Source organism: Myotis nattereri, assembly GCF_964212035.1.
Source record: "Myotis nattereri genome assembly, chromosome: 3".
Lineage (NCBI taxonomy): Eukaryota > Metazoa > Chordata > Mammalia > Chiroptera > Vespertilionidae > Myotis > Myotis nattereri.
The window spans coordinates 147,183,255-147,197,204 of record NC_138077.1 but is presented as its reverse complement, the minus strand read 5'-3'; the positions used below and the strand labels follow the sequence as shown (position 1 = coordinate 147,197,204).

The 13,950-nt window shown below is 37.6% G+C and overlaps 1 protein-coding gene across 1 annotated transcript in view; it reads right to left on the bottom strand.

The window, feature by feature from the left end:
- Positions 1-216: 216 nt before the first annotated feature.
- The window catches only part of ZNF644 (zinc finger protein 644), a gene marked incomplete at its 5' end in the record, with an annotated part of 83,973 nt that continues 70,239 nt past the window's right edge, over positions 217-13,950 (bottom strand). Inside the window, 2 exon segments of the mRNA XM_081087767.1 lie at positions 217-1,877; positions 2,631-2,733. Of these exon segments, the coding sequence (XP_080943893.1) occupies positions 1,685-1,877; positions 2,631-2,733 (296 nt within the window). The 3' untranslated portion in view covers positions 217-1,684.

Here is a 13,950-nt window from a genome sequence, read left to right as displayed (position 1 = left end):
TCTAGTATACCCCAAGGATCAAGAGACCCCTGAATGATCCAGTTAGTCCAACTTCCTAATTTCACATATTATTAAGGTATGTGAATAAAGTAACCTGCTAAGTAGAAACAATTTAAATCAAATGAAACACAACCTCAAGTGGGCTATTCCCACCAGTGATTATAATAAGAAATGCTTCACACTATACACATTATAATTTTAAGTCTTTTTTTATTTAGAGATTTTTCTGGTAAGGAGATATACCATAGGAAAGCAATTTCACTGGCAGTGAGGTATGTATATACTCTACCAAAATACTCCTTATTTAATGTTTTAAACTTTATTTACATACGAAGAAAAGTATCAATGCATATCCTTGTTTCAACTATAGTATTAGCCATACTACGTGAAATAAAATGAAATGGTGCTTGCATATAAAAACTGTCATTTGTAAAGGAATCTGACTTCAGATTAAAAGAACTAATTTGTTTTTGGAAAAGTTGAAAGGAAGAATCACAATTTCATGACCAAGACATCTGCACCATATTTTCCATTCCTCACAGCACATTTATTTCAGTAATTCCGTTATGTCGGTTCTTAGCATAGCATAGTGTTACACGATTTTCGTACATATAATCACATCCAAAACAAGTTCTAAAATTTAAATTGTAAACATTCTCATCATATGTAGAAATATTTCAATTGGTATATTAAGTTTTGCTACTGATCAATTTGGGAAGAGAATATAAATGAGAAAGCCTATTCTAAATTGTGTAGTGAGCATCATTTATTAATTACATTTCTACAATGTTAAATAAAGAGGCAAACCTGTCCTGTAAGCATGTCAAATTTTAGGTAAAACATTAAAAAGAAACAAATCTGTTAACAAAAGGATGCCTTGCAATAAAGAACATTAGATTTTAAAATCTATTATGATACAAAAAATGTAAAGGGTAAATAGCATCTTTGTTGACAAAGTAGGAGGTAGCATGGATGCACCACTTTATTGTCTGAGAAATGCAACTGGAGTAAAGAATATTTCCTTACCACAAATAATTTCCAGGACTATGTACATATTTCTTTTAGAAATACTTGTTTAAACAAATCTCCCTCCACTTTTTAGTATAAAAAAAACCATTCCATGTGATTTTAAAAAAACACTTAAACACATTTAGATAGAATAGTACTCTGCCCTATATGAGTGAACAGTCTCAATCTATGAAGTACATGGTATTTAATGCCCTAAGTTGAGTAAATTTAGTTAGCGGTTCCAGGTATTATACAAAACACTACATACAAACAAAATATAATATCTTATTTTTCAATGCAAGTCTTGTGGGGAATAAACAGAACCTTGATTCTGGTAACACTGCAGAAAACATAACTTCCCAATAAGTCTGTCTTTAAATATTCATGTGCAACAGTTTATTAATGACTGCTTACATGTACTGATCTTTTACTGAATGAATACAGTTAACTGACAAAATCCAGTAAACGTTGAAAACACATCTTCTGTCCTATATAAAATATATAGACCACTTACTGTTTGAAGCAATCTATTTGTTCTGATGTCACCATAATTCACTTTTCCCCTTTTTCCTGCTTTAGTATTTATAAATGGATAATTTAATGTGGCTTAAAAAAAAGACAAAAAATCTCAAATTTACACCCAATTCATATTTGCTATTTAAAAGGTTTCCTTGTTCTATGAAGCTGCTTCTGCCATTAGTAGAGAAAATGAAGTTTCTGTAATAGAAGCAGGCTTTTTAAACAGTGACGTGACTTCCACCATGCCAGCTCCAGTCCGGGGAAGGTTAGCGTTTACAATGTGTCGTTGTAAGTGCTTAATCCAGTCTTCCTGAACAGACAATGGTCCACGAAAGACTAGGCCACAAAACCTACAGAAGAAGTTAATGACAGTTGTCTTAACCTGACCAATTCCCTTTATTTAAAACCAATTCCTAAAAAATCAATACACATAAGAAATAAACTTTACCATATATTGGAGAGAGTTCTTGACAATCGTTTCTGAATACATATAAAGTCAAAATGACTTAATACAATATCAAAGATGCCAATTCATATATTGAACAGCTATAATAACTCCAATAATATTTATATAAATGGGAACATTATTGGGATAAAATAAAAGGTCTTAACACCTATATTTAAAACAACTATATTTCCAAAATGTATCTTCTTTTTAAAAGACCCTTACACAATTCAGAATTCCTTAAACTGCATAACGGTGAGTATGGAAGGGAGATATGAATAACTGTATAGCTATACTTAGAAGTATATGTTCCCAATAAGCAGAAACTAAACGTGTCCCAAAACTAAAGACAATTTTTAAAAAATCAAAACAAATCAAATCAAACCAAAGCAAATAAATAAAACAACAAAAAAGCTATTTTTATAATTCACCATATCACAGAGCTTCTTGGCTAATATAAAAAAGTTGATCCGTTAGATATTGAAGTATTACAGCATTTATGAACTGAGTTAAGATTTTAAGCTTGTCTCCAAAAGTTCATTTATAATTTACTTGTGGAGAATGTACCTCTGCTACAAATTAAAAACCCTGAATAAAAGAGTTAATATACCTCAATCCAAAATCTGAACTAAGCAGATTTGGCAATATAAGCATGTACCTGCATCTGAGAATGTAAACCTCGTCAGCACCATGAGGTAATGTTAGCATTTTCTTCTTGCTTCCAGATCTTGACCTTGATTTCTTTTGCTTACAATCTAAGACTAAAAAAGGGAAGAAGAGAGACATTTTTTATATATTCCCAAATATACATAAATATACACATAAAGATATACTTGTATTTCTAGAGGTCAGACCATCTAAATCAAGTTAGAAATGTCTGCATTTCTTTGTATTCCCTAAAGCAGTGGTTCTCAATCTTCTGGCCCTTTAAATACAGTTCCTCACGTTGTGACCCAACCATAAAATTATTTTTGTTGCTACTTCATAATTGTAATGTTGCTACTGTTATGAATCGTAATGTAAATATCTGATGTGCAGGATGGTCTTAGGTTGTGACCCTTGTGAAAGGGTCGTTCGACCGCCAAAGGGGTCGCGACCCACAGATTGAGAACCGCTGCCCTAAAGCATGCACTAATTTGCAGCTGTTTCTCTAATAGCAGTAACATTATCTACATACATTCTTCCTGTACTGCTTTTGAAAATAATGCTTTACTATACCCAAATGAGAAAATGTCACTAAATAACTTGAAGTTACTATGTTGGTCAATTTTTACAATAATGGTATTTCTCTGATGATCATACATCCATTTTAACATCTGGTTAAATCTTCCTTACTTCCGGGAAAATTATAACTTTTTATTTAAGTTTGTACTACTTCATTAAGATCTTACAAGCTTTAAAAACTTAGTAAGGGAACATCAACAATGTAATATAAGTTTCAATGAAAATTTTATAGTAATTCACTTTGAATTCTATTATAATAAACTAGGGGCCCGGGGCACGAAATTCGTGCACTGTGTGTGTGGGGGCGGGGGGGAGGGGAAGAGTGTCCCTCAGCCCAGCCTGCCCCCTCTCACATACTGGGAGCCCTCAGGCATTGACCCCCCATCACCCTCCAATCGCAGGTTCGGCCCCTTGCCCAGGCCTGACGCCTCTGGCCCAGGCGTCAGGCCTAGGCAGGGGACCCCCAGACCCCTCCGATTGCTGGCTCTGCCCCTTGCCCAGGCCTGATGCCTCGGCCAGAGGCGTAGACCCCCATCACCCTCCGATAGCCTGATCGGCCCCTTGCCCAGGCCTGACACCTCCGCCAGAGGTGTCAGGCTTGGACAGGAGACCCCCATCTCCCCCCCAATCACTGGCTCTGACCCCTGCCCAGGCCTGAGGCCTCTGGCCCAGGAATCATGCCTGGGCAGGGGACCCCCATCTCCCTCTGATCGCTTGCTCCATCCCCCGCCCAAGCCTGATGCCTCTGACCCAGGCTTCAGGCTGGGGCAAGGGGACCATCATATCCCTCCAATCCCCAGCTCTGCCCCCCACCCAGGCCTGATGCCTCGGCCAGAGGAGTTGCCCCTCATCACCCTCCGATCACCAATCACCAGATCGGCCCCGTGACCAGGCCTGAGGCCTCCGGCAGAGGTGTCAGGCCTGGGCAGGGGATTCCCCAGCTCCCCGCGGTTGCAGGCTCTGCCCCTGCCCAGGCCTAACGCCCCAGGGCCGCCTTTGCCCTGCCCCCCACCTCTTAGCTCCCCCCTGGGTTTCCAATCACTGTCAGTGGCAGGGGGCTTCTTCCTGCTTTCCCTTTCGCCTCCCTGCATTGTGCCTACATATGCAAATTAGCCGCCATCTTAGTTGGCAGTTAATTTGCATATAGCCCTGATTAGCCAATGAAAAGGGTAGTGTCGTACGCCAATTACCATTTTTCTCTTTTATTAGTGTAGATTAGTGTAGATAGTACTCAAAATTGTATGATGACCCTACATTGAAAGAGTAAAAAAAAAAAAAAAAAGCTTGTCATTTTTAAGTAAGTTTGCAAATGGACCAGAAGTTTAATGCTAACTATTCCTTACATGCTTTCATTTTGTTTTCTTCCATAGCTACTTAAAAATGTAATTAAAAGGAAAAAAAAACAAGATTTTTATATTAAAGCGGATCAAAATTTTAGTGCTAATTGTTCTTGAAAAATTTTTATTGCTTTTCCTTCAATCAGTTATTCCACAAAATCTAATTTAATAAAGGAAAAAGATATTTTTAGAGGTAGGAATAGACAGGAAATATTATTTTATTGGTCTTTGAATACAACTACAGACAAAGGGATGAGAGTACTACAGGATCTGCTGGTCAATTAGCAGGAAGAGAAGGTAAGAAAGTTATATTTAGGAATCCAAGGGGGAGGGAAACAAATGTAACAGAAGTGTTACACAAACGGCTTTGCTTCTCTTAACCTACCACGTGAAATCCCCTGGAAAAATTCTAGGTAAGAAAGAATAAGAACTGGCTATTCAGTTATTCCGTAAAATGAGTTATTCAAAGTCCAGATTCCAAAAGAACAGACACTATTATTACAAAACCAGTAACACACAATTCCTTACAGTAGTCAAGTGGCCAGTGCTAAGGAAAATGTCATAGAAAATTAGAAACCACAAGAAGCCTAAATCTCATTCAAGCCACTGGTTTATGCTTCCTGTCATCTGCATCTTTAAAAGTAAAATCTAGAGCCCACAGTCTCTCTCTGCTTATTCTCAGAAGAAGAATCTCATAAGTAAAGAATTACATATAGGAAGTCAAGTAAGTATTAAAGAATGGCTAATTCAAAGCTTCAACAAAAACCTGGAATAGAAAAATCGTAAGGTTCTCATTACTTATCTCCGTCAAGAGCCTGGCACATAATAGGAACTCAACAAATACTTCTGAAGTAAAAAATAAAAGAAAACCCAGTAATTTAACCTCTGACATTTAGAGGATATAAATGGAAATGTGTTCTATCAGCATGTAATGTAGGTAACATTCATGTAGAACACCTCTGCATCATTTAAGTGAATATGTTGTTAATGTCACACTTAAATTCTTCACTGATCAGTCTAGCTTATGTATAGAAGCTAGGTTCTTCACAACTAGTAGGGAGAGTGAGGTATTATGTACTTTGTAATCAGCACCTTCTTTTTCCTAGTTGCACTGGTGAGCAATTTGAATTTAAATGAATTTTGAAGCAATGGATACACTAGAAGTAAAGATTTTAGGACACTCAAAAGCTAGATGTCAGCTACTCTTTCCCTATTTGTTAGGTAAACCACACACAATCCCTGTCTCTGTTACATAGAACAGAGCAGGTATTTGGTATATCATGAGATTACAGATAGAATCTTACTTTGATGAGCTTGCTGGTTGTCAAAATTGCCACTGTATTCAAATTCCCTTTAAAATGTAAATAAATTACTGTAGGATAGAAATAGAATACATTATAGCAATCCTTTAAAAAATTGTTCACAGAATGCTAATGCTAGGTATGTAAAACAAATTGAGGGAGAAGGGCACAGGGCGATGAGAAAGTATGCAAAATAATGTTTTATCAGTTACAAAGTATTCAAGTTACATTCGGATGCTGTGATACTTTTTAAATGGAACTGGATAGGTTTACTCTGAAGTATAAAAATGTTTCTTGACTTTAACAGAGGAAAAAAGAATATTTCTGACTTTTGATGTTATATAAACTCTAAAAACCCTGAATTTTAGGCTGTTTATAAATGATCAGCTCTAAAACTTCAATGAGCATACCACAGGTTTTGTAGTAATTAATATTTGAAGGTGTTGTGACTTTGGAAAGCAGGACAACTCTACCCGTATACGATTATCTCCAGTATCGAGTTCCAAGTAAGTTTAGAGAATCACATACACTCAGAATTCTTGGAAACTTGTCTGTAAAGTAAAGATATTAAAAACCTGGGACCTCTGTTAATTATACTTAAATATTTCAGTGTCTTAATATCTCCATTATCATTTTTAAATGTCTTACCCCTTGAAATGTCACTTATTTAGAAAGTAAAACATAAATACATTTTGCAAGAACAATTTTTTGTAATACCAATATTCAACCTTTTCCCTTGCAATACTGCCTAAAACCATTTAGAAAAATCTGTAAAAAAATTTGAGTATTTAACGTATTATTAATATGAACACAAAGGGGACAACCATCTGTTATTCTCTATATGAAAAAGATTGATTTACACAGTATGTTCCATTAAATGAAAAAGATGATGTACAAATATGTCTAGAACACAAATGTTCTAACTTAATAGATTTTTATTATATCTAGAGCGAAAAGCAGTTTCATTCTGGGCGGTGTACCAGGAGTCACTAGAGCATTTTAAAAAAAGAACATCACTAACACTAGTTTTAGTATAACAGGGCTCATCAATATTTGTGATAAACAGCCAAAGGTTTAACAAAGTTGTGTACATTAACAATCTGCCAAATAGATAACTTTATACAAAGCCTTTATTTGCACTTGTTAGTATCAACCCCCCCAAACATATACATGCCATTTTCCTCTTGAAGAATTTTAAATCTAACATTGTTTTTGTACTTGAAATTTACAAAAAATACTAGATTGGTTTTAGAAAATCTTCATTTTCTTTTCCATGAGTATAACTGCTTTTTTAGAAAGGAACAAACTCAGTCACTCTAACATTCCTAAGGTTACTATTCAAGATGGCAGAAAATGTTTTAAGTGATCAATTTTAACCAGAAGACTGTAAAAAAATAAAATTAAAATAAAATAATGCAGCCTGGCCAATATAGGTCAGTGGTTGAGCGTTGACCTATGAACCAGGAGGTCATGGTTTGATCCCTGGTCAGGGCACATGCCCCGGTTATCGGCTTGATTCTCAGTAGAGGGCATGCAGGAGGCAGCCAATCAATGATTCTTTCTCATCATTAATGTTTCTATATATCTTCCTCTCTGAAATCAATATATATGTGTATGTATGTATATATATACATACATACATACACACACACACACACATATATTTATTTATATATATATTGCAGTTACCTCCTGATTTATAAAGCATTTAAACTGCTACTGGAAATATTTTACTTGTAAGAAGAATGAATCGAGCTGTACAGTCATATACAAAAAGTTTTAGGATATACCTTGCGGTAAATAGCTATTTTGATCAATAAGAATGAGAGGGAAATACAACAGAATTATAAACCCTCAAAAAAACATTATACTGCTATGCTACAAAATACAACAACATATGTGTCTAAAGCATTAAACTGGATCAGTGAAAAGCAAACCAATAAATAATACAGATACAAATTCAAGGCTGTTTTCTGAGATATTATTTTAGTTTTATACACAGAAGAAAAATAATTTACTTTGGGCTTTTTTTACATTATTAAATAAGCCCTTTTGCCCTTCCCACTTTTCTGCCCATTATGTACAACTAGAGGCCTGGTGCACAAAATTTGCTCACTTAGGGGGTGGGGTGGGTCCCTCAGCCCTCTTGCAGTTGGGCAGTTGGACATCCTTAGCACTGCCACGGAGGAGGGAGGGGCTCCTGCCACCACCGCTGTGCTTGCCAGCCAGGAGCTCAGCTTCTGGCTGAGTGGCGCTCCCCTGTGGGAGTGCACTGACCACCAGGGGGAAGCTCCTGCGTTAAGCGTCTGCCCCCTGGTGGTCAGTGCGTGTCATAGTGACCGGTTGTTACACCATCAGGCCAAAACCGGCTCTCCAACATCCCCCAAGGGGTCCCGGATTGCGAGAGGGCACAGGCCAGGCTGAGGGACCTTACCAGTGCACGATCGGGGCCAGGGAGGGACATGGGAGGGACCGCAGGAGGGCTCTAGGGCAGTGGTTGGCAAACTGCAGCCCCTTGAGTATGGCTCTTTCACAAAATACCATGTGCGGGCACGCACGTACAGTGCAATTGAAACTTCGTGGCCACATTCAAGGGGCCAAAGAGCCACATGTGGCTCACGAGCCACAGTTTGCCGACCACTGCTCTAGGGCATGTCCAGCCCGTCTCGCTCAGTCCCGACTGGCTGAACCCCAGCAGCAAGCTAACGTACTCAGAGCGTCTGCCCCCTGGTAGTTAGTGCATGTCAGAGCAACTGGTTGACTGGTCGACTGTCTGCCCCCTGGTGGTCAGTCCATGTCATAGCGAGCGGTTGAGCGGCCTTAGCATATCATTAGCATGTTATGCTTTGATTGGTTGAATGGTCGACTGGACTCTTAGAATATCAGGCTTTTATTATATAGGATAACTGTTTCAATAAATTTCATTTTCTTTTTAATTCACTACACAAATGACCTCAAAGAATGAGGATTCATTTTTAAAAAACATCTGTTGTAAAAAGCACATCATAACTAAATTAATATTCACCACTGAATATTCTTACTTGCAATCATCCTCCCCTGACCACTCAGTTAAAAGCCCCCATTTAATCTGTTTTGTTCCTAACTGTTGGCATCGCTGGGGTAAAGTGAAACTTAATATAACGGTCAGATGACATATATCTAAAATATGAGACATAAAGTAGCCCTAGTTGAGAGAAGAAAATTTCTTCTTCATCTAATCAGCCTGTATAAGCTGGGCAGGAAATAGCAGCTATGAATAGTAGTTTTTGAACACAGGGTGCTACATTTTCACTTTGCACTGGATCTGGCAAATTATGGAGGGAAAAAGTAGGGATAAAAATGACATAGATAGGTAAGCCATCATTCCACCACCATTAATAACCTGCTGGTGGAGGTGATAGTGGCAGTGGTGAGGAAAGAGGATGTATGGCCCCAAGGGGTACACAGTGTGATATGGACAAATAAACAAATCTACTTGGTGTCATTAATTATTCAAGGTTCATAAGTCCCAAATATACAAAAGACTGTGCAAATAGCATTTTCTTTCTCTCAGCCTCAACTGAAAAAGAAGCATGGGAAAAAAAAGAAGCACGGATTTGCAGGGGGGGTGGGGGGGGGTTAAGAAACATGTGAGTTTGTGTAACATAAGGATGGGGGTAGGAAAAGCCATTTGTTGAAAAGATAAATTCTTATTTCTTCAGTGCATACTTTTGTCTTTGCATAAAGTGCCTAAAAGAGACATTTTGTGGGGTATGGCACATAGGGTCCTACACTTCGTTTAATACTCTACTGTCACAGACTTGAAATTCTTAATTTTTGAACAGAGTGCTACATTTTCACTTTTCACTGGATCTGGCAAATTATGTAGACAATTTTGGATACTGAGTATCCACCAACCTAAATGAGAAAGGCAGCCAGCCCTTAGTTCCACTTCTTTATCTCATTTGGTTGTTTTTGTTAACTATAGCAATGTATTTATTGGAAATGAACTAGACATTACATATACCTGATGAAGATGTAATAATGCATGAAGCATAACTGATGCAACATTTACAAAGTCACAAAGGAAAAGGAAATCCGTTTTCAAAAGAATTACTGTATCCAAGACACCTCAATCTCTGAACACCATAAACAACTCGTGATGTTGCCTCTGAACAAGCAGAATAAAACTTACTTTAAACTGATCAACAGAAAAGTTTCTTTGCCCAACTTGAAGATTCCTTGGCTAGCACCTGTATGTCACACACATTAGGTAATTTTCATCACCAGAGATTAACCAGAGGATATTTTTCATATTCCTCATAGGGGAAAAAAATTTCTCCTACAAATAGAGATGTTTGAGGAAAATCGAAGCAACAAATCAGTTGGCGGCACCAACTGAAGCGGTACTAGAATCAGCATTTTATAGAGGAAAATCAACAACTATTAAGAACAACTGTTAAATTCCACACTGTAGTCCATTAAAATTGTAAAAGACTTCCCTACTACCAATATCAATTCTTTATTTCTAGCTATATACTGCCATAATCAAACCAGTCATATTCCCAAAATGTACATAGTAAGAAGTTTATCTGGTTTACTGTTATGAAAAGCAATGTTCCCTTCCAATCATAATTAGGCATGTATATAGATACACAATTAGTTACCTCAGAAGTATATTTTCGCCATTATTTTACCTTGATATTTTCCAAAAATTTTTCAATACCCTAATTTTCTTTCATTGATTTTTAGAGTTTGCATTCTCAATAACTAAATAAAATCAAATCAAATCAGTAACCTAGAATCAAAGAGCAATCATGGTAAAGTACATTAGATCCTGAATGGTTTAACATTTTACCTGGAATAGAATGAAATATAAAATATTTGAAAAGCAGAATTCCTTTGCCTTAACTATGAGGTTTATGGCTTAACAATATTAGTCTAGAAAAAAACAGATAGCTTGAGGTTGTCCTATAACAGGGGTGGGCAACCTTTTTGTGAGTGCATGCCAAAACCAGCAAAATCTCTGACTCAAAATTCTTCTGTGCGCCAACCCCAATTTTTTTGAGAACATGTTATGCCTACTTGATATCTCTTAAGGTGTACCTATGTGAAGAACCTTGAAGAAATAATAAAATTCATTCGAGCGACAAAAACACAGTATATGATGATGAAAAACACATTTATTTTTTAATGTATACATGTACACTGATAGTCTGACAGAAAACTTTATGACTCCGTTTGATATTATCAGTGGAACTTTTGCTGCTGCATCACTGATGACAGAGATTTTACATCAGGTTTATATTTTGTGACCTTCAGAGATATGCATGAGCTACTACTTTCATCCGTCAGCCTACTCCTATTACGAGACTTAACAAAATTCATCACAGAGAACAAAGATTCACAAGCGTATGTGGATGAAACCAAAACACTGGTCGGATCTAGAAAGGCAGGGAGAGTTAAGGCAGAGGCATAGAGATTGCTCTTCCCTTCTCTCGCCAATCCATGTCTATGGTCTTTAAGATAACTTGCTATGTAAAATTATTTATTTACACAAGATGCACCTACCCTAAATTTATCTGAAAAAAAAAAAAAAAGTCGATACTAAGAAAAAAATTGTAAATGGACGATTATAAGAGAGGGTTTCGCGTGCCAGCAAAAGTTACTGGCGTGCCATGTTAGGCACTTGTGCCAGGGGTTACCCACCCCTGTCCTATAAAGTAAGAGATTGTAATAAGGGTAGCAACAGCCTCATATGCTTGGTTCAGAGAAAATTAAAGCAAATGAAGGCAAACCTTTATTTAAACTAGGGTCTCCCAGGGAGAAGAAAAAGTACATTCAATTTGTAGAAGCTTTTGTTAATTCAAAGTAGAGGGAATGACAAGTAAAGGAATATTTTGAGTAAGTATTTTTAAGATGTGAAGGGAAAAGTTAAACATAAATATGATACTTTATTTATCCTACATTTTTTAAAATATATTTTTTATTGATTTTTTACAGAGTGAAAGGGAGAGAGATAGAGAGTTAGAAACATCGATCAGCTGCCTCCTACACATCTTCCACTGGGGATGTGCCCGCAACCCAGGTACATGCCCTTGACCGGAATCGAACCTGGGACCCTTCAGTCCGCAGGCCGATGCTCTATCCACTGAGCCAAACCGGTTTCGGCTATCCTACATTTTTATAAACAGAGAATTGGAAGCAGACTAGTTTTTCTAGCTTGCCAGAAGCCAAAAGCTAACCATACCCAAGCTACAAGTTGCTTAACTGGTCAGGATAATAAACGTATTACTTCTACGGTGACAAGTAAGAAAAAATATTTAAAAATTCTCAAGGTGGGTTGGACTTGCATGGTGTTTTATTAAGCACTTATCAATATCAAACATTTTTCTAAGACACATCTAAAATTGCCATAAAAATTAAATACATAATGACAAATCTGTTTTAAATCACTTTTGTTTAGAATTACTTGAACATGTTAGGCAGGGTAGATAGCTGCTAAAGAAGGAGGAAGGGAACGGGGGTGTGTGTGGAGGGGGGGGGGGAGGGGGCAGTTTATCTCACGCACCGAACAAAGAAGTTAGCAGTCTTGGGAATTGCCAAGATAAAATCGCCAGAATGTTCTCATCAATTCTGGGAAAAGCCACAACAATGTAAAAAGGCGACCTTCAAATCTAGTCTGTTGTCCAAGATATCTGGCAGGTGAACCTTGAAACCTATAGGGGGAAGTATAAAACCCTTGAACCCTCCACATGGGCCACTCAGACTAGCTGAGTTGCCTGCTTGTGCTATATGCTAAGTGCATACTCAATAAATTTGCTTGTTTTGCTTTCTTAACAAATTTGCTTGCTTTGCTTCAACACTGCTTTCTGTCACTTGTCTGAATTCTCTCTCACAAGCGTGATAAGAGCCAAGCAGGGTGAGCCTCCTCCAATTGGGGCGACTCTCGGTTAACAAATAAATCACATTCCCTGCCTTCTAAAAGCCTCAGTATTTCCAAAATATCATTTCATATTTAGTAGGAGTAATTAAATAATTGTTCCTGATTACAAAATTAGTTAAGAAAGGAAAACTTACTTTAAAATGTCTCTTAAATTATCTTTAATACTAGTGGCCTGGTGCATGAAATTTGTGCACATTAAAAGGGAATTCATTAGGGGAAATATTTTTATATTGTTATTTGCCCTTTCTCTATAATAGAAGTGTCAGAGATGAAAGAAAATTAGTAAGATGTATATGAAAATCTCCCTCCTGTCAGGGTCTGGGGCACACCGCGGGACCCAGAGTCAAGTCCTCGCCCACCCGCACACCTCGAAATTGTGTGAGACCCAGACCTGGTTGGCCCCATCCCCGTCAAGCCCCACAAGGTTGGGGGGTGCAGCCTCAGGTCCCCCGTCAAGTCCCACTGGGCGGAGGCATAGCCTCAGGTTCCCTAGCCCCGGCACTGGGGCTTGGGGCATGGCCTCAGGGCCCCCAGCCTGGCCTCAGGTCCGGCCCCAGCCCAAGGGCGTGATGACCATTTGCATATTAGCTCTTTATTATACAGGATACTCATGTTTAACTTAAATTAGATAGGGCTCATAGCACTTACAAATACCACATAGATTGGATTTGGCTTTTTATAATTTTAAAGAACTTTACACATTCCAGCCAAAATTCAATCTATAATCAAACATGGTGCTGAACAGGTAGGTATCTTCTGTCTGAAGTAACTTCCAGTTAAGGTCACAATTAAACAGACGTTCTAAACATTGGATATCAAGAATTAACCTCATTCCTCAGACTGCAAACACAAGAAAGAAATAGTAAATCCTACTTTTCCACTTCTTAGATAAGTGAGGGACCATCAGTCTCTACCAAGCCGTCCTCTTGCTCTAACATCCACAAGAGAACAACTGTATATTACTTTATTATTTCCATAAAGTCACTTAAAGCAGATTACTTAGAAGTTAGCTCAGGCCAGGAAAATGTCTTGTTACTGTAAGGCTTAACTATATCTTTTCTTTTTTCTTTTTTTTAAAATATATTTTATTGAGTTTTTACAGAGAGGAGGGGAGAAGGATAGAGAGTTAGAAACATCGATAAGCTGCCTCCTGCATGCCCCCTACTGGAGATGTGCCCACAACCAAGGTAC